We start from the raw sequence: 21,053 nt of genomic DNA on the forward strand, positions 1-21,053 counted from the left end.
GAGGGGAAAGTCTAAGCAAGAAACACTAGAACAACATTTGAAAAAGGGGAGTGCTAAGGGAAAACCTACAGCTTTTGAGGAAGATAGCCTGTGCACAGCACATGGAGAGCCAAGATTTTAGTTTTCAAAAAGTAGCTAAAATTTTATTTGCATTTAATCATTTGTTTATATACCTAAATCAGAAATTAAGCCAAAAAGCATGAAATGAGAACCTCCAAGAACTCATATCCTACTCTCAAATAACCAAAACTACTTAGCCCTAAATGGGCAGACAAAAAGTTCTCAAGAGCATTAACAGCTCAGGGGATATACATCAAGCCTCTTGCTTTATATTCACAAAATTAGAAAACTGGGCTAAACCTACATCTCAAATGCGTGTCAAATAATTTGCATGGGTTAACCTCCCAAAACAAGCTCGCTGCTTTAAAGACACACTTATACCAACCCTTCATTACATCATCAGGGAAACTGAATCAAGAGGGAACAGCATGGGACACAAATATCTCTCATAATCCTTTAATGGTAGCTGAATTTTTCAGAGTCAAATAGGACTGAAATGTCACAGCAATGGAACAAAATTCTGCTTTGTTTTAACCGTGTGCTTTGGCCCTTGAGAACCGTTGGTTAGACTTTTCGTTCAGTAATCCATTTCATTAAATATGGTTCAATTCCCAGTCAAAGACCTTCACTGGCACTCAATAACAACATTCTTATAAATTAAAGCCAACTATAAGTCCTCCCTCTGGTTTCTCTTCTGTGCTTTGTATATATGTACATCTTTTTCAGGATCATAGTGAACCTTACTCACAGTAAATTGCCTCTCCAACATCACTAAGAAGTTGTTGTCCCGTTCATAGCGAATTCGGCAAGCTAAAAGAACCACAGAGCGCTTGCTACTGAGATGTTCCAAAGTCTGAAGAAGATCTGCGAATGTTTCTTCTAAATATATGATATCAGCTCCAAGTATCAGGTCAAATTCTCCAGGTGAATAACTCCCCAAATTTTGTCCCCAGGTCAGCTCCTTAACAACAGCTTTGGGTTGGATATGGGGAGGTAAGTTGGCTTGAACATTTGACTTAAGAAATTCTAATGCTACTTTTCGGTCCGTGATAGTCACATGAGCACCTAGAATGTGGGACAGAAAGACAGTCATGTGCACATCAATACAATTAATAACTTGGCTGGGCGGGGGGCGGGGGAAGGGGGGGAGTTAAACAGCAGAGTGAGTGTCTCCAGTATTCTACCGCATAGCCAGAAGATCATGGCCTTCAGGGATGGCTGCAGAAGAGCAGAACAACAACCAGTAACTCCTTCCGCATTGCCTACTGGCAAAGGTGAATCTTTGATTTGCCTCTCTGACACGCCTGCAGGCAGAGCTGGCACACCCTGCACAGGTGTCTACACTACTTTCATTCATTCATTAGGTCATGATCTTCAAGTCAACAGACCTGAGGGTAAAATGGAATCCACAGAAGAAAAATTTAAGAGCAAATGATTATGAAGATGTCAAGATACCAAAAACAGGGAAAAGCGACTTTCTGGAGTCTAAGCTTTAAAAGAAATCAAGGGAGAGATTAACTGGCTATTATGAAATCCCAGTCCACATCTCCTGCTGTTAGGAAGAAGCATTATGTATTTTATGCATTTACGTATATATAAATTATATATTATATCATATATTTATATCATTTAATTATGTATTTATCAACTAAATTATGTATTTATCAATTTAAATTATATACTTATATCATTTCTGAAAAATGGTATACTTAGAGGAGTATATACAAATACTAGATTGTATCAAAGCACTATAGGTTAAAATGTGAGATCATGTTTCCTAAATGCTAAGTTTCTACGTGCGGTGTATACTGTCAATAAGGCAGTATTCTGTTCATGTTTCTTGTGAGTTATCTACCATGAACCAGTACGGCTGGGAGAAGACTGAGCTGGTAGTTCACTCTCACGGTGAAACAAGCACGTAAGGTCAGCCCTGAAACAGATCATCTGCGCTGCGGTAACAATACAGCATGCGTAGTCCTGTTCGGTTTGGGCCTAGTGAATTCTGAACACTGTAACACTAGGCTTCTTCTTTCACGGGATGACCTCTCCTCTGCACCCTTCTGTAGCTGGCATCGTCATGGGTAATTCCCCACGGGGCTCCAGACCAGCTACAGCAAACACCATTTCAGTGGCAGCTCGGACTGATGTTTCTTATCTTGGCCTGTGATGTTAGGACGGTGTGTAATTCGATCTGACATTGACGGTCCCAGGTGTGACACTGAAGACAGTGCTCAAGCTGCTGGGTTTTACAAGCGCTGCCACCCCTTGGACCATTCAGTGCGACACAGCGTGCTGCCTGATGAGCAGAATCCAGAGATACTGCTCATCTCTCCTGATGATAAGAAAATCACAGACAGCCTTTTCCTGGTTTAACTCAAAACTTTATCTCTGGCTTTCTTAACAGTCTGCATTTACAGGCAATCCTGGAGTGATCTAGTCTCCTGCATATCACCTCAGTGTTCATTTCAGTGCTTCTTACAGGCAGACCTTTTCAGTGCCTGTCTCAAGAGGTTTCTGAGGCTATGGCTAACCTAACCAGCTGGGGCTTCCAGGAGTTTTGGCAGGACCTTGATGTGAGTTGGCCACTCTCTCCTGTAACATCTGTCAACTGTACAAAGAGCCAAGTAGCTACCATCAGCCAGGAGACAAAAGCCCCTGCCCTCGTGGAACTTACATTCAAGTGAGGAGCCAGGCAGTAAGAGGGGTTTTTAAAATGAGAATAGCCAGTACGTCATTTGGAGATAGGTACTAGGGGGAAAATAGAGCAGGAAAGAGAGGTGTGAAATGTCCGCAAGTCAGGGAGGTGGGGCTGACATTTCAGATTGAACAAAAAGGGAAGGCCGTGTGTCGCAGCGGGACAGTCCTCCTGGCAGGCCGAAGACCATGTGCCAAGACCTCCGTGGGGGCAGGTGAGGAGACTGCTGTGGCAGGAATGATTGAAGGAGGAATGACTAGATGATGAGGTCGAACAAGTAACAGGCGGGAGGCAGAGGGCCTCGCAGGTCACGTTTCTGAGATGGGAAGCCGGTGGAGAGTGCTGAGCAGAAGCGCCAATGATTTCAGGCTTTAACAGAATTTCTAGAAGTAGGTCAAGACCAGAAACAAGGAGTTGCGTGAAGAGGTCACCACAATGACCCAGGTGAAGGAGGCGGATAGTTTGCTCCTTGCTATAACCACCCCAGGCCCCCACCCGAGGCCAGCTCCCGGTACACCTGCCCAGGAGCAGCCTCTCTCCCTGCACAGGGCAGCTCTGCCTGTGGTTTCCTTCTGGGTGTGTGTTTAGAGGGAGGGGCATGGAAGAGGTCTTAGATTTCTTTGAATCTACCAGTTTCCTTTGAATCTTTCTTCCCCTTGCAATTTAGGGAAGATATAGATCATTTGCCCTGTAGTTTCCCACAATCTGGATTTTGCTGATTGTACCATTATATAATTCAGCATGTCCCTGGCTCCTCTGTGTCTCCTATAAATTTGAGTTTAATGTTTTGAGCAAGACTATTTCAGAGGTGGTGGTGTGTTCTTCATCAAGAGGTATGTAGTAGGGGCGCCTGGGTGTCTCAGTGGGTTAAAGCCTCTGCCTTCGGCTCAGGTCATGATCTCAGGGTCCTGGGATTGAGCCCCACATTGGGCTCTCTGCTCAGCAGGGAGCCTGCTTCCTCCCTCTCTCTGCCTGCTTCTCTGCCTACTTGTGATCTCCGTCTCAAATAAGTAAAAAAAATCTTAAAAAAAAAAAAAAAAAAAAAGAGGTATGTAGCACTGGGTAGGCTCCATTTTTGTGATGTGAGCAGGCACAAATACTCAATGCCCAGATCTTTCATTCACTAAGTTCCTTTTGCATTTGTGTGTTGAGAAATTTCTATAAAGGGAGGTTTCTTTCAACTACTATTTGATTACTCATTTTGTATAGAACCTGAATAGGAAAGGCAGGATAAACTATGCTCCTCCCTCCCCTTTTATTTTATTTTTTAAATATTTTATTTATTTATTTATTTGACAGAGAGATAGCACAAGTAAGCAGAGCAGCAGGCAGAGGGAGAGAGAGAAGCAGGCTCTCCGCTGAGCAGGGAGCCCGATGCGGGGCTCGATCCCAGGACCCTGGAATCATGACCTGAGCCAAAGACAGCCGCTTGACCAACTGAGCCACCCAGGCACCCCTCCCTCCCCTTTTATACACCAGATTCCAAAGATCTGGTTTCGGAGCATCTTTGAAAGATGACTAATTGGGTTTATTTTGTTGGTGTTGTATCATGAACTCATGGATTAAACATTTGATATGTTTAAATCCAGTGCCACTATGAATATTGATGTTCAATTTGTCCTATCTTTTGCCAGTGGACTTTTGACACAACCCCATGTCATCCTTGTTAGCTTCCTTGCTAACAAGATATACCGGGGTCATCTTGCCCATTTCCTGCTACAGAAAATACATTTCCATTACACATTTCCATTACACATTCATTACACATGGTCAGGTGGAAAGAGAGAAGAAAAGTGAGGATGCAGGAGAGGGAAGAAGGAAGAGCGGGTTGGCCCATGCAGGGCAGACAGCGCATGTGAGGATGTCCCATGGAGGGCAAAGGCGGGGACACTGGGCCCAGACACGGGAGGGTTAGAGGCGGCAGGGGAGGCCACAGAAGCTCTCGTCTGCCTGCAGCAATCTCCTCGGTGAAAGAAGAAATGTCACCAGCTGGGAGTGTGGGCGGAGGACAGAGGAGATCAGCAGAGTAAGAGAGGAAGCAGAACGGGGCCGCTCAGTGGCATCACCCGCCCCCTGAGGTTCCTGACCCCCTCTGCAAAGCGAGGCCCAGCAGCGGCGTGTTCCTGCAGCCTGGCTATATGCAGCAGGCTATAGGGATACTGGCCCAGAATCAGCCGAGGGCTACCCTCTACCTGCTATTCAAGTGAGGAGAAGCAAGGGCAGGCAGAGTGCCCGTGGACGTGAAGATGGTGAAGAAATTACCCCCCCGAGGCTCTGCTGCGTGTGGAGGGCGCAGCAACACTTAGCTCATGACGGACTCATGAGAGCTGACCCAGCACGATCACATGTCCCACGGCCACTCACTCGGTAACGGAGAAAGAACACATAAACACCTACCATCACTTTAGCTGGTACTTTTATAAGCAACACCTTACTTTATTCGAACATGGGAGCACATGCTACGTACCAGAGACACAGAGATGAGCAAAACCACCCTTGGCCGCTAGGAGCTCAGGTTTAGGAGGAAGGGAAACACAGAGACACGACTGTGATGCGAGGTGGGGAGTAAAATATGGAAACGGGTTGCCAGGAAATGATGTGGTCACAACGGAGACCCTCTTCAAGAGAGGCAGAGGTCAGAGAAGAACTCGGAAGGAAGGCATCTGAACTTACACTGGGAAGATGTGACATTAACCAGGGGAAAGGGGTGATGAAAAGGCACTCAGGGCAGAAGGGACAGCCCAGAAGCCACGGGTGTGTCCCTGGAACCACAGACAATGCAGCCGCTCTGTAATAGGAGCCCAAATGGTCAGGCAAAATGGGGTAGAGCCTCATGAGTTTCAGGCCTTGGGGAGGCACAGGGCTTTCTTTTTGTTTTTTAACTAGGCTCCACACCCACTGTGGGGCTTGCACTCCAACCCTGGGATCGAGGAATGCTTCACCGACTGAGCCAGCCAGGTGGCCCGAGGCACAGGGGTGTTTAAGTCTGGGCCACCCCAGCACTTCTGCATGGAGAATGGGCCGCTCCAGCCTACTGGGAGGTGGGCCAGAGAAGACAAAGTGAGGCAGGGAGGTCAGCTGTGGGGATGCACCTGGCATCACAGGGAAGAAAGATGCTGAGAGCTCAGGCCAGGCTGGGGGGGGGGGGGGAGGGCATACAAAGGGAGAACTGGAATCAGGAAATTAGACAACAGATCAACAACAGGGGCACCTGTGTGGCTCAGAAGGTTAAAGCCTCTGCCTTGGGCTCAGGTCATGATCCCAGGGTCCTGGGATCAAGCCCCGTATCGGGCTTTCTGGTCAGCAGGGAGCCTGCTTCCTCCTCTCTCTCTGCCTGCCTCTCTGCCTACTTGTGATCTCTGTCTGTCCAATAAATTAATAAAATCTTTAAAAAAAAAAAATCAACAACAGGGCTCAGATCAACAGAGCTCGGGGAGGGAGGAAGGGCTGGGGGAGTGGGTCAAGCAGCTCCCTTGAGAGAGGACTTTGATGGCCACACTAACTCAGAACAAAAGAAAAAGATGCATTTGCAAAGAGAAGCAGAGCTCAAGTGTAAACACATGTTCTGTTTGAGATGCTGAGAAATAGTCAGGTAGAGACACCCATCCTTCAGTTAAACACACAGTGCAAAGCTTAGTGGAGACTTACACCAGAAGTACAGAAAACTAAAAGACAATGCTCTTCCCTGAGCATTATATTTTAAGACTGTTCCCCAGACTTGGTGGGCATCAAATCACCTCAAAAGCTTTTAAAATCCAGATTCCCTGAGCCCACCCCAATTTACAGAACCCTATCTTTAAAATGGGATACTTTTTTCTAAGAATAGTTTCTAGGCAGTACAAAGAGATTTTCAAAGCAAGAACCAGAGTTTAAGAGTCAGAACTAGATTCCAATTCTAACTCCACAATCCATGAGCTTCGTGACCTTGGGCAAGTTACCTAACCTCTACCAAGCCTTCATTTCACCACTGAAGAGAGCTCCAACTGGACCCACCCACCACACAGGGGCAAGCTGAGAAGGACAGACTAAAGACCTGGGACCTGGGAACTGCCTAGTAATTAACAGGTGTTTTTATTCTTTTAACAGGAAAATCTCATCACTCATTATTAAAGTTCTGCAGAAAACTCACCAGGGCTTTTTTGGGTGTTCCCTGAATTCAGGAATAAATGACTCAGGATACGAAAAACAAAAATACTTTAAAAAGGAGAATGATTGGGGCACCTGGGTGGCTCAGTGGGTTAAAGCCTCTGCCTTTGGCTCAGGTCATGATCCCAGGATCCTGGGATCGAGCCCCGCATGGCATCAGGCTCTCTGCTCAGCAGGAAGCCTGCTTCCTCCTCTCTCTCTGCCTGCCTCTCTGCCTATTTGAGATCTCTTTCTGTCAAATAAATAAATAAAATCTTTTAAAAATAAATAAATAAATAAATAAAAGGGGAATGATCAACCTCTTACATTTCAAAATCACTACCTATTCTGTTCTCACTGCCTCCTTTCTAAAGAGACTTTTTCTTTAGTCTCAGGTTTCAACCTCAAAACTAACACCTAATACTTTGCAGCCACAACAAAAAAAGGGTATGCAAATCACATAGCACAGAGAGGTATGCACGATGTAATGTTAAATGAGACATATGTGTGTGTGTATATACATATGTATGTGTGCACACACATACACACACACTCTGTAACAGTGAATTACAGCTATGATTAAAAATACAGGTGGAGGTGGAGGCACCTGGATGGCTCAGTCAGTTAAGCATATGCCTTAGGCGCATGATCCAGGGGTTCTAGGATGGAACCCTGCATCAGGCTCCCTGCTCGATGGGGAGTCTGCTTCTCCCTCTCCTCCCTGCTCATGCTCTCTCTCTCAAATAAATAAAATCTTAAAAAAAAAAAAAAAAAAAAAAAAAAAAAAGATACAGGGGGAGGAAAAGGAATGGAAGGAAATATACCAAAATGGCAACAGTATGTATGTTGCAGAGTCATGAATAATTAGGACGTTTGAGGAGTTCGTCATCCCCTTTCTGTATTCTGCTTCTAGGGCTACTTTTATAGAGTGACATCACTTTTGTAAAAGAAACATGACTTTTCATGATGTCCTAGTTTGTCCAACTCTGATTCCAGAGCTATTGGAGTATCTACTGTGTGGCAAGTGGTGTGTGGGGCTAAGGACACACAGAGTAAGGTGCAGTCCCGAGTCTCAGGAACCTCAGCCAGCCAGGACAGACAGACACAAGGACAAACCGCCTGTTACAAAATGTGACACAGTGGGGACATAGGTGGTGAGCCGACCAAGCGCTATGGGGAGAAGAAATAAGGCAGCAATGAATTCTGCTATGGGGCAGGAAAGGATTCCAATAGGTGACAGTGAAACCCGGCCAGGAAGCACACATCCCCCATCAGGAGCACACAGTCTGCGGTTCCCTTCCAGCCACTCCCAGAGCTGTCCATCTTGTGAGGCAACAACTAACCATCCCTAGCTCTGCCCTAGTCTTTGAAGAAGCTCATCCGGTTTTCCCCACCCCACAGATCCAGATTTCTAGATCACAAACAGAAATACTCAGAGGGGCAATCAACATTTATTTGAGCATTTGCTTTGTGCCAGTTAATGAGCTAACCACTTCCTGTGCCTAATCTCACTGGATCCTCAGGCATGAACTAATTATTATCCCCAGTTTACAGGGAAACTGAAGCTGAGAGATTAAGCAATTTGCCAAAGGTCACAGAGCTGGTAAGAGTTAAAGGAGGTGTCAAAACCAAGTATAACTCTAAACCTATGCACTTGGCCAACTAACCTGTTTCTATGCCAGCTGCTGCAGAAACAGAAGAAACCTCATCTCCCTTCCAGGTAACTCCTCTCACAGCAGCAAAGTTAGCATCAAGGAAAGATGACAAGGGACCGCAGTGTCAGGAGCCTGGTTTGACTCTCAGGTCTCCACTGACCAGGACTTCACAAAGGGCTTCATCTCCCAGAACCCCAGTTTCACTGGAAAATAAGAAGTTCAAAATAATACCTAACACCCATGCGGATGTTACAAGGCTAACAAAAGGCAGTGTACGAGCTAGGGCTTCATCAGTGTCTGCAAGGGCTGTGGTGTGCGGCGACGGAAACCTAGCTCCCCACCACCCTGTCCCGCTCTCCGTCACATTTGGAAAGGCAAGAGCTAAACAGAGAAAGGAAGACTGAAAAAAGAAAGAAGTTACCAGAAAGAGAACACAATAAAGGACGGGCTTTTGTGGGTCCTTGAGTACCTATACATAATGGGATGGAATTCTAGCTCCTGACCACCAAAGTGTAGTCTACCTGCCAATAGTGTTGGCATCATCACCCCCGGGAGCTTGTCAGAACGGAGGCTCTCGGGCCTGACCGCAGACCTACAGAAGCTGAAACATTTTAACAAGAGCCCCGGGTGACAATACTGAAATGAATGTTATATCTCATTGGATAGTTTGAACTGCATGAGTCAGAAGCTGTAGAAAGGACTCAACAAAGGATTTTTTAAAATTATAAAATAAAAACAAAGCTTAAGGGTGCCAGAGTGGCTCAGTCCGCTGAGTGTCCATCTTTGGTTTAGGTGCTGATCTCAGGGTCCTGGGATCGAGTCCTGAGTGGGCTCCCTGCTCAGTGCAGAGTCTGTTTCTCCCCCTCGCCCCCGACCCCTACCCCTCCCCACTGTTCAGTGCTCTTTCTCTTTCTCAAATAAATAAATAAAATCTTTAAGGAAAAAAAAAAAAGCTTAAAAATGCTCTAGGCCTAAGTTAATGTATGTACACCAAACAAAAAATGGCAAACCCTGATATCAGTTCAGGACTGCATACTGTGAATACAATTTTTAAATAAGTCAGTACAAACTATAGCAGGGCCGACCCTTCTTAGAAGAGAAAAACCAGCAAAGTTTTCTCAGCAAGGAAACTGTAAGAATGAGACTACCTGCTCAACCTGCGTCACAGGGTTAAATCCAACAGAATATGGGAAGGACCCTAAACTGGAAAAAAAGCTGTGTGCATGAATATGAGAATTCTCTTTGAACTGAAAGTTGCCTTCAGATCATATTACTGGCATAAAACTGAAGGGGGGGGCAGGAACCTAATTCAGACAACCTAATAGTCTCCCCAATTGCAATTCTAATTGCCCAAATAAATGTGCTTGCTTAAAAACCAAATTTTTTAAAAAACTGAAGAAGGCAAAGCAATCTTTTATGAGAAGTATAAAAAACAGGATGAGAGCAAGAACAAGAGAGAAGAAACCAGGCTTACTGGAGTTAAGGGCACCAGCAGTTGACTCATAAGCACAGGGCACAGAAAAATCCAGCAAAGGGAAAACTAGTATGGGTCTGTCTCAAGGAAACAGCAATCACACCACGCAATGAGTTCCACTCACAGAGAAGTGAGCCATACACGTATGGCACTCACCCAGCAGGGCCGCCACTATGCCCACCAGCCCGGTGCCGGCACCCAGCTCCACAGCAGAGCAGCCCCGGAGCTCCACAGCTCCCATCTCCAGATACGTGCAAAGAACGACAGCCTGAGTCAAAGCACAGCGGGATGATTCAAGTCAACAAGTGGTTTAGGAGCCCATTTCAGGTAGACTTCCCACTAGCAGGAAGACATCACACACCCCTCTCCCCCCTGCAAGGTTCCAGTCCCAGTTTAGCAACAACAGGCAGAAACTCAGCTGCTGCTGGGAGGTGACCCCCTAAATCAGGCACAGACACTGAGGCCTCAGGCCCCACAAGATCCCCCCTGAGGACAGTAGGGTCAAGGACACACTGCCCACACAACACAGGGTGCTGCTGCGCGTGGCAAGTTTAATTACTGTCTGGTATATGAATTGTATCTCACTATAAAGCTGTTATTAAAAATAAGTAAATAAAGTGCAGTCATATCATCAGTTGCAGTGGTCTTCAGAGGCCCAGGGGTGTACTTACGGCGTCCCACACCACGGCTGCGACTCCCAGCTGTCTCCAGTCCTGCCGGATCTGGATGGTGTGGTTGGCAAAGGAGAAGGTGGCTAGAGGCTTGTGGAATTTCTGCAAGCCCACTCCCGCTGTCTCCTCATAGGGCACCAGGGCCATTTCGCCTGCACTCCGCTCTCTGCTCCCTCAAAGCTGTCGGGCAAAAGAAGCCTGCGTGACGCTCTGGCCAGAAAAAAATGCACTCTCCTAAGTAGCCCCAAATGCTTTTTAAGGCCATTTTTTTTACAGGTTCAAAAGAAGACAACAAAGGGGGCGGGGCGGGCGGGGGGCTTTGTCTAATTCCTTTCCGCATGGCTCATCCTCTTCTGGGAAGGGAGATTCCGTTCTGAAGCACGCACACCCGTACCACTCCCGCAGGATGCCCTAGGCACTCCGCGGTCACCACCGGGTGAACTGGGGCCGCGGTAAGAGCGAGCGCAGAGGGGCTGCTGGCCTCGGCCTCGGTGAAAGTAGTGCTTTCTACACCGTCCGGGCCCGTCTGGACCGCGGCTGCCACTCGCGGCGGTCGGCAGGAGAGTGTTCGCTGCTTCGTTTCGGTCTTCCCTCCACCCCCTCTAAATTCAGCGCGTTCAACAGCGACAGCCCCGGGCCCAAAGCTGCACTTGGACTGAGGGTTAACGGTTTGGTCATCCGGCTTTCTGACACGGTCGCAGTTCCATCTCGCCCGGACTGGAAGTGAAAGACACTCGTGAGCCCCGAGTCGCGGACGGGGAGAGCAGGAGCCCGGGTCCAGGGCGGGCTCGGGCGTCCGCGGCTCAGAGGCCTGCCCGGAGTCCCCAGAACCCGCCCAGTCCCCTCCAAAGGGTCCAGGTACGCACTCGCTTCCGGCGGGCCCCAGAGCTCCGGGAACCCACGGGGTGGGCGTGGGGGGTTGGAGAGGGACCCCCCCGCCCAGCCACGCCGGACGCGCCCCGCCCCGGGAGTGCCGCCCACTTCCCCAGCCCAGGCCGCCCGGAAGCGGGGCCGGCGACGCGGCGGGGCCCGAGGTGGGCCTCGCTTCTACTTACTGCCGGGGAGCCGGCCCCGCGTGGCGCGCCTCGCTTTCCCCGCCCCGAGCGCGGCCGCCGCCGACGCAGCCACCCGCCTTAAAGGGCTGGGAGCGGGGAGCCGGGAGCCTCGAGCCGGCGGGGGTGGGGCGGCGGGGGTGGGCGGTGCGCGCGCCGGGAGACACGCGTTTCCGGTCCCTCCTACCCCGGACAGGTGCCCCGCGGCGCACAGGGTCGCAGGTGTGCGGGGCGCGCGCTGGAGGAGGACGCTGAGGGAGAGGACATCCGGCCTCCCTCCGGGGGGGGGGTCCCCGAGGTTCCCGGTCCGCCCAATCAGTTTCCGGGACTCGGAGAGCAGCGTGGGCGGGGAGCCAGAGGCGAGCGAGGTGCTGAGTCGCGGGTAGGTGCGCGGAGAGGGCGCGGGGGTGCCCTGGCGAGGTGAGAGGGAGCCCACCAGGCTGGCGGGGGAGGCGTTCTCCTGCTGGTTCCACTTTTATGTCCGTGAGCTGGTTCTCAACCCTCCCCGACCCGTGTATGTGTGTGTGGTTTTTTTTCTAGTTTGTACGCTGGCCTGTTTTCAGTGTTAAAGGTCACGAATTAGCAGGTGTAGACAAAAGCTTGCTCCGAAGTAGACATGGTCACTTATTCGTCCTCTCGACACCAGGGTAAGTCCGAATTGGTGTAATCGCCACTTGGTGGCAATAGAGTAGGAAAAGTGACAAAGCCCTTGTCAGCTACAGCGCGAACTCGGAGCCGCACCCTGCGCCCGGGACTCGATCGTGAAAAGAGTCCCGCGGGGCCGGGGGCGCGGGATGTGGCCCCACACCTAGTGCGGGGCGGTTGCCGCAGACCCAAGGCCCTAGCGTCCCTCCAGGAGGGCCGACGGTTGGTTCACCTGCCTCGGGACCCCTGTGCTTGACGCCAGAGCCACTGACCCAAGCTGCCGGCCCTTAGAAGGCGCGGCTGGAGTGAGCAGCCCACCGCACGACCCCGCGGGGAGCGGCGTCCGCCTCTCTGAGAAAGTTTCCTTTGCTTCCTGACCCCCAGTTCCTCCCCCACGTGCCGCCGCTCGGTCCCGGGAATTCTCAGCCCCGGCTGCGTGTTAGAATGCACGCGAGCTATTTTCAACTCCCCCGGCCTGGACTCTGCCCCTGGGAAGTCTCCGTTGGTGTGAGGCGACCCGAGCATTGGTATTTTTCAGCGCTTCCTGGTAATTCCCTTTTGCCACCTGCTGTAGGGGCCGGAGGCCAAGCCTGAACCCCGCCTCTACTCGCCTCTTCCCGCCTGCAGGGGGCGTGCCGGCCTCTCTGCACACCTCAGCCTTCCAGAGGAAGGGGGGGCTGCAAAGGAGACTTGATCAACTTAATAGATCGGCAGCGAAGTTCTTTTACTTTTTTTTTTTTTTTTGCTCGGTTCATTTATTTTTATTTTTAAAAATTTGTGTAATAGAATTTATTTTTAGAGCAGTTTTAAATTCACACCAAAATTGGGAAGAAGGTACAGAGATTTCACATTCACTTCCTGCTCCAACACCCGCATAGCCTCTGCCCATGATCAGTAACCCCCCATCAGAGTGGGACATTTGTTACAACCGATGAACCTACACTGACACATCATTATCACCCCAGGTTTATCTTGGGATTCATTCTTGGTATTGAGCATTTTATGAGTTTGGACCAATCTATAATGGCATTATACCCACCATAATAGCATCATACAGAGATGGGGCCCCTCCCTAAAAATCCCATGTGCTCCACCTAGTCCTCTCCCTCCCTCTGCCATAACCACTCATCTTTTTACTTAGACCCTTTGGGTCCATACCAAAGACTGTGATTACTGAATCTTACAGCAAAAGTATATTGAGTTTTGTAAGAAACCACCAGACTGTCTTCCAAAGTGGCTGTACCATTTTTTGCATTTCCACCAGCAATGAATGAGAGTTTCTGTTGCTCCACATCCTTGTCCATACTGGGTGTTGTGAGTGTTTTTAAGTTTTAGCCATTATGGTAGGTGTGTATTAGTTGTTTTAATTTGCAGTTCCCTAGTGACATATGATGTGGAGCATCTTTTCATATGCTTATTTGCCATCTATATATCTTCTTTAATGAAGTGTCTGCTAAGTCTTTGGCACATTTTTTTATTTTATTTTATTTTTTTAAAGATTTTATTTATTTGACAGACAGAGATCACAAGTAGGCAGAGAGGCAGGCAGAAAGAGAGAGAAGGAAGCAGGGTCCCCGCTGAGCAGAGAGCCCAACGCGGGGCTCGATCCCAGGACTGTGGGATCATGACCTGAGCCGAAGGCAGAGGCTTTAACCCACTGAGCCACCCAGGCACCCTGGCACATTTTTTTAGATCTTTATTTAAATTCAATTAACATATAATGTATTATTAGTTTCAGAGATAGAGGTCGATGATTCATCAGTCTTATCTAACACCCGGTGCTCCTTATGTCACATGCCTTCCTGAATGTCCATCACCCGGTCACCCCATTCCCTCCACCCCCTCCCCTCTAGCAATCCTCAAGTTTCCTATGATTAAGAGTCTCTAACAGTTTCTCTCCCTCTCTGATTGCTTCTTTATTTTTTCCTCTCTTCCACTATGATCCTCTATTTTGCTTCTTAAATTGTACATATGACTGAGATCATATAATTGTCTTTCTCTGATTTACTTATTTCACTTAACATAATACCCTCTATTCCATCCATGCCATTGCAAATGGCAGGATTTCATTTTTTGATGACTGCATAATATTCCATTGTGTCCCTATACCACATTTTCTTTATCCATTCATCTGTCGATGGACTTCTGGGCTCTTTCCATAGTTTGACTATTGTGGATATTGCTGCTATAAACACTGGGGTGCAGGTGCCCCTTCAAATCACTACATTTGTATATTTGTGGTAAATACCCAGTAGTGAGATTGCTGGGTCATAGGGTAGCTCTATTTTCAACATTTTGAGGAACCTCCATATTATTTTCCGGAGCACCTGCACCAGCTTACATTCCTACCAACAGTGTAGGACGGTTCCCCTTTCCCCGCATCCTCGCCAACCTGTTATTTCCTGACTTGTTCATTTTAGCCATTCTGACTAACGTGAGGTGGTATCTCATTGTGGTTTTGATTTGTATTTCCCTGATGCTGAATGATGTTGAGCACTTTTTCATGTGTCTGTTGGGCATCTGGATGTCTTCCTTGCAGAAATGTCTGTTCCTGTTTTCTGCCCGTTCCTTGATTGAATTATTTGTTCTTTGGGTATTGAGTTTGATAAGTTCTTTATAGATTTTGGATACTAGCCCTTTATCTGATAAGACATTTGCAAATATCTTCTCCCATTCTGTTGGTTGTCTTTTGATTTTGTTGATTGTTTCCTTTGCTGTGAGTAAAAGCTTTTTATCTTGATGAAGTCCCAATAGTTCATTTTTGCTTTTGCTTCCCTTGCCTTTGGAGACGTATCTAGCAAGAAGTTGTGCCGAGGTTACAGAGGTTGCTGCCTATGTTCTCCTCTAGGATTTTGATGGCTTCCTCTCTCACATGTAGGTCCTTCATTGATTTTGAGTCTATTTTTGCTTATGATATATGGTATAGATATTCTTCTCCATGTGGCTGTCCGATTTTCCCAACACCATTTGTTAAAGAGACTGTCTTTTTTCCAGTGGACATTCTCTCCTGCTTTGTTGAAGATTAGTTGACCATAGAGTTGAGGGTCCATCTCTGGGCTCTCTATTCTCTTCCATTGATCTGGAACACATAGTCTATTTTTGTGCCAGTACCATACTGTCTTGATAATGACAGCTTTGTAATAGAGCTTAAAGTCTGGAATTGTGATGCCGCCAGCTCTGGTTTTCTTTTTCAGCCTTTTTTAGCTACTCGGAGACTTCTCTGGTTCCATACAAATCTTGGGATTATTTGTTCCAGCTCTGTGAAAAAAGTTGATGGTATTTTGATAGGGATTGCATTGGATATATAAATTGCTCTAGATAGCATAGACATTTTAACAATATTTGTTCTTCCAATTTATGAGCATGTAATGTTTTTCCATTTCTTTATGTCTTCCTCAATTTCTTTCATGAGTGTTCCCCATTTTTCTGAGTACAGATCCTTTGCTTCTTTGATTAGGTTTATTCCTAAGTATCTTATGATTTTTGGTGGCCCCTTTTTTTGAGTCCTATTTTAATTTCCAGCTGTATTGAGATATAATTGACATATTTAAGTTTAAGGTATATAATGTCATGATTTGGTTCATGTATATATTGCAAAATTGTTATAATAAAGTTAGTTATCACATCTATCATCTCACATAATTATAATTTGTATGTGTATGCATGTGTGTAGTAAGAATATTTAAGGTCTACTTTCTTAACAACTATCAAGTATATGATATGGTACTGTTAACTATAATCACCATGCTGAATATTAGATTCCTAGAACTTATACATCTTATAACTGTAAGTTGTACCCTCTGAACAACATCTTGTCATTCCCCCACCCCCAGCTCCTGGCAACCACCATTGTATTCTGTTTCTATGAATTTATTTTTTTTAAAGATTTTATTTATTTAATTGACAGAGATCACAATTAGGCAGAGAGGCAGGCAGAGAGAGAAGGGGAAGCAGGCGAGCCCGATGTGGGGCTCAATTCCCGGACCCTGAGATCATGACCTGAGCCGAAGACAGACGCTTAACCCACTGAGCCACCCGGGTGCCCCTCTATGAATTTAGCTTTTTAAAAAATAGATTCCACATAGGGGTGCCTGAGTGGCTCAGTAGGTTAAGCATCCAACTCTTGGTTTCAGGTCAGGTCTGCTCTCAGGATAGTGAGATTGAGCCCAGCATCAGACTCTCCACTGGGTGTGGAGCCTGCTTAAGATTCTCTCTCTCCCTCTCTCCCTCTCCTCATCCCATGCCTGCTCATTCACTCTCTCTAAAAATATAGATAGATTCCACATATAAGTAAGATCATATAATATTTGTTTAGCTTCTTTTGCTTAGCATAGGACCCTTGGGATCCAACTACGTTGTTGCCAATGGCAAGATTGCCTTCTTTTTAATGGCTTAATAATATTCCAACGTATATTTGTATGTCTATGATATGTATTATATGATATATATGAGATATATCACCCCACACACCACATTTTCTTTATCCATTCATCTGTCAATGGGACTAGGTTGTTTCCTTGTCTTGGGCATTGTAAATAATGCTGTAGTCAAAGATCATGAGGGTATAGGTATCTTTTCGAGATAATGATTTCATTTCCTTCAGATATAAACTCAGAAGTGGGATTACTGGATCATATGGTAGCTCTATGTTTACTTTTTTGAGGAATTTCTATAATGTTCATACTGTTTTCTATAGTGGCTATACCAAATTTTATCCCACCAACAGTGTACTAGCATCCCCTTTTCTCCATATCCTCTCCAACACTTGTTATCTCTTATCTTTTTGATAGTTGCCACTCTCACGGATGTGAGGTGATATCTTATTGTGGTTTTGAGTTACATTTCCCATAAGAGTAGTGATGCTGAGCATTTTCTCATGTACCTGTTGTTGGTCTTATTTTTAATCTGATTATTTTCTTATTGTTGAGGTGTTTTTTTTTTAAGATTCATTCATTTATTTTAGAGGTAGAGCATGACAGTGCCAGCAGTGGGGAGGGCCGTGGGGAGGGAGCAATGGGAAAGAGAATCCTTAAGGTAGCTCCCCACTGAGCGCAGAGCCAGACTCAGGGCTCTGGGGCTCAATCCCAGGACCCTGAGATCATGACCTGAGCTGAAATCAAGAGCCGGCTGCTTCACTGAGACACCCAGGCGCCCCTTATTGTTGACTTTTAAGAGTTCTTTGTATATCTTGGATAACAGTCTTCTATCAGATAGCTCTTTTGCAAATATTTTCTCCAAGTCTGTGGCTGGTCTTTTCCTTCTCTTGACAGCATTTTTTGCAGACCAGAAATTTTTTATTGTAAGAAGTCACCTTATCAATTATTTCTCCCATGGATATTGCCTTTGGCCTCACACTGAAAAAAATCATTGCCAAACCCAAGGTTGCCTGCATGTTCTGCTGTGTTATCTTGTCGGAGTTTCACTGCTTTGCATTTTAATTTAGGTCTGTGGTCATTTCCAGTTAATTTTTGTGAAGGGTGTAAGGTCTGTGTTTAGATTCATGTTTTTGCATGTGGATGTCCCAGTTGTTCCAGCACCATTTTTTAAAAAGGCTGCCTTTTCTCCACTGTATTGCCTTTGCCCCCTTGTCCGGGATCAGCTGACTGTATTTCCGTGGGTGTTTTTGTGAGCGCGCCGCTCCACTGATCCGTTCACCTGTTCTCTCACCAGCCCCACACGGTCTCGATTATTGCCGCTTGTACTAAATCTGACGTCAGGTAGGGCGGTCCTCCAACTGTATCCTGCTCCTTCAGTGTTATTTTTCCTTCTCTGGGCTTCTCTCCTCCTTTTCCCTCTCCCAGGGTCTCCTTTCTCTCTTACCTCCTCTCTGTCTCTGTGTGGCTACTGCCTCTCAGCTTTCCTCTCATCCCATTTTCTTCTCCCCTCTCTTGGTCCCTTTCCTTTGGGAAGTTAGGATTCGGCACAAGAAAAAGGACAGGCTTTGGGGCCAGAGAGACAATGAAAGTAGAAATTCTGCCTCTGACCCTTTCATCAGGATGACCCTGAGTAATGTGTAAAGCTCCCTAGATCCCAAGCTCCTCATGTGTGAAGGCTGGCACAGAGATCCCGACCCCCTCCCCCCTCCTTCTCTGCACTCTCCATTGTTTTTGCTGAAATCATGCACAGAACTTTATGAGACAGAACCTTCCGGACCTCTCCAGCACTCCACTAACAGGACATTCGTCTTACTATATTTACTTACATTTCACCTCGAAATGTATGTCCCGTCGCCCTCTCAAGGTTCTCATTGGTGTCACTTGGCTCAAGAAGCACCAGAAAGAACATTTAGGGCATATGCAACTTGTATAGCAGTGTAGACATGAAGTGGAGCTCTTGTTTTTATAAAAATAAACCAAACAGCCGCTGGTTCTCTGTGAATACTTGAAAATAAATGTTTAATCCTCAAAAAATACTGGGTATGTAGTAGATGATAATTATTTTAAATATCCAGTCCACCTTCCCCAGGCCTGTCCTTGGTGTCCTTTCTGGAGGAAGTGATGTCTCTCCACCCACCCTGGGCCAGGACAGGATCAGGCTTGGCTGTGGGACTTGCTCTGGCCAGTGGAACATGGGTGGAAATGACACTGGCCACTTGCAGGCAGGAGCACGAGGTGCCTTGCACAACTGTGTCATTGCTTCTCCCCTGCTTAAGAACTGTGTGTCTCAGAGCAGGACACAGCCTCACTGCGGGTTCCGTGGAGCAGAACCACAGCTGCCTTGTGCGATACGGGAAACGGGAGTGAGAAATAAACCTTGTGGAGATAACCACTAAGATCTGGGGTTGTTACCACAGCATAACTCAGCAGACGCTGACAGAACAAGGTGTGAAAGAGACAGGAATCTCAAGCATTAGGTACAGGTTTTTAGCGGGTGGCTCAGTTTAGCTTTCCAGTAAAGTGGATCCTGTTTTGGAGCTCTGGCCATCTCATAATGTCTCCTGGGCCCCCAGCGTCAACGTCAGCCAAGACCACTGACCACCTTTCTCCAGCTGGGATTCTAAGACTCAAAGGCAGTTCTCCTACTGACAGTCTTGCTGGAGGTATGCAAAAAAATAGATCCCATTTTTGCATTACCCACATTTCAAAGTACAGTTCAACCGTAATGTAGCAATCCAAAAATGATAGGCTTTTTCCTAATAGCAAGGGGAGCTTGCTAACTAATTAGGGAATGTGCTCGGGCATCTCCCCAGCCCAGTGGGTTCCCTCTGCACCTTCATGGTGCCCTGTTGAACTTCTCTGTGCATCACTGAACTCTTCATGCCCACACAGCCTCTTGCAGGAAAGCAGAACTTAGGAAGAGTTAAAATATAAATAAGTCCACCCAGAGGCCTATGGCTTATAGCTTTTTATTTTTATCCGCATGATTAATTGCCTTTCCCCAACCACCTCCCCAGAGAATAATGGTGGAAGGGTGCTTATTCTTTTGTCCCTCCTGTGTTTTGGAACTAGTCCATGTACTAGGTCATGGACTGTAGAAGCAGCCACCTTGGAACAACATGATCCCACCCTGGGTCATGGTGGATACCCCACCCAGGCTGGATCCGTAATTCTCTCCACAGAGCGAAAACTCAGAGTGGCTGTTGGACAGCTGTTCTTATTGTTATTAGCCCAGCATCCATGTCGCATTTTGCTGGTGGCAGATCCCTTGTGCTAGCTGTCAAGAGCCCAGCTTTTGCGGCCTGACAGTTTAGGTCAAATCCCAGCTCTTGCAGGTTACAGCTGTGTGGCCTTAGCTGAGACACATTCATCTGTGCCTCAATTTCCCCACCTACAAAAGGGGACAATGTGCTGATTAAATTAGCAAACAAAGAAGATAAGGTTAAAACGGTTTAACTTATCTAACGCACCTAAAATTGTACCCAACAGTCGACTTCATGTATCATCTGCTCTTATGTGTTTGGGGGAGAGCCAGCCTTGGCCCTGGCTCCAGACCTGGCAGTGAGCATTTCCTTCCATCTGCCCACGGGTGGTCCAGAAGCAGGCATGTGACCAAGGCTGCGCTTACTTGCAGGCCTTCCCAAGACTGGCTGAGACTCTCAGAAAAGCAGAGTGTTGGCAAAGGGTAGAAGTCTAGAGGTCCTTTTGGTCATCTGGTCCCACGAGGGCTGAGCCAGCCGGGATTGGAGCCGGCAGTGGTGCTAGAGGAGGGAGAGTCTGCTGCTTAGGGTGCCCTGTGACCACCTGGATCCAGCTGACTGAGAAGTTTGAGTTATTTGAGCCGTGAAATTCCCCAATTCACTTACGCCAGGTTGAACGGCTTTCTTTGTTCCCTGCAGGAGCCAGATACTCCTGACATGTTCAGTCTGGGCTGGTCCCTTGAATAAAGGAGATGTAAAGCCACACGAGTGCAGGGCGTCCTCAGTTTGGATGGTATATGTATGGAGAGGCTGGTCACGGGGAGCAGCGGGGGGCTCCCCGGCCACAGCCTTTCCTGGCTGGACCTGGCTTCTCAGAGCCTACAGGACGCCAGCGTAACCTGAGGATACATTTCCTTTTCTTGCTTAAGCTGGCTTGAGTGCTCGATGCATGGCTTGAGTGCTCGATGCACACCTCAAGAATCATGGGAGTCCTAACGAGTGGTGTGTTTTCTGTTGTTTTTAGGAAGAAGTACACAGAATACAAACATTCTATAAGTCCCTGGCGTATAACTCAGAGGTAGCTAGCTTACTGTCCTATT

At 47.1% G+C, this 21,053-nt stretch overlaps 2 protein-coding genes across 3 annotated transcripts in view; one reads left to right on the top strand and one right to left on the bottom strand.

The window, feature by feature from the left end:
• Window positions 1-502: 502 nt before the first annotated feature.
• On the bottom strand, window positions 503-11,623 carry LOC111147767 (methyltransferase like 21A). 2 transcript variants are annotated; one of them, XR_002640651.1, is made up of 4 exons: window positions 10,681-11,623; window positions 10,166-10,277; window positions 8,548-8,738; window positions 1,065-1,125 (listed from the first exon to the last, which is right to left on the bottom strand). XR_002640651.1 is itself a non-coding variant. In XM_022504030.1 (3 exons), the coding sequence occupies exons 1-3, from the start codon at window positions 10,825-10,827 to the stop codon at window positions 728-730; spliced, it is 657 nt and encodes a 218-aa protein (XP_022359738.1). In that variant the 5' UTR covers window positions 10,828-11,602; the 3' UTR covers window positions 503-727. The 2 variants fall into 2 exon arrangements, 1 of the variants encoding a protein (XP_022359738.1); XM_022504030.1 differs by lacking the exon at window positions 8,548-8,738 and having other exon boundaries at window positions 503-1,125; window positions 10,681-11,602.
• Window positions 11,624-12,067: 444 nt separating this feature from the next.
• The window catches only part of LOC111147412 (cyclin Y like 1), a 106,635-nt gene continuing 97,649 nt past the window's right edge, over window positions 12,068-21,053 (top strand). Inside the window, exon 1 of the mRNA XM_022503512.1 lies at window positions 12,068-12,114. The gene's annotated coding sequence lies outside the window, so the exon portion shown is untranslated. The remainder of the gene's footprint in view (window positions 12,115-21,053) is intronic.

This window comes from Enhydra lutris, unplaced genomic scaffold (genome assembly GCF_002288905.1).
Source record: "Enhydra lutris kenyoni isolate GAN:26980312 unplaced genomic scaffold, ASM228890v2 scaffoldscaffold1, whole genome shotgun sequence".
NCBI lineage: Eukaryota > Metazoa > Chordata > Mammalia > Carnivora > Mustelidae > Enhydra > Enhydra lutris.

Coding starts and splice junctions, on each gene's coding strand:
- LOC111147767 (XM_022504030.1), bottom strand. CDS start 10,827: ATGGCCCTGGTGCCCTATGAGGAGACAGCGGGAGTGGGCTTGCAGAAA. Junction 10,278..10,680: donor CAGCCGTGGTGTGGGACGCC/GTAAGTACACCC, acceptor GCTTTGACTCAG/GCTGTCGTTCTTTGCACGTA. Junction 1,126..10,165: donor CATAGTGGCGGCCCTGCTGG/GTGAGTGCCATA, acceptor CCCACATTCTAG/GTGCTCATGTGACTATCACG.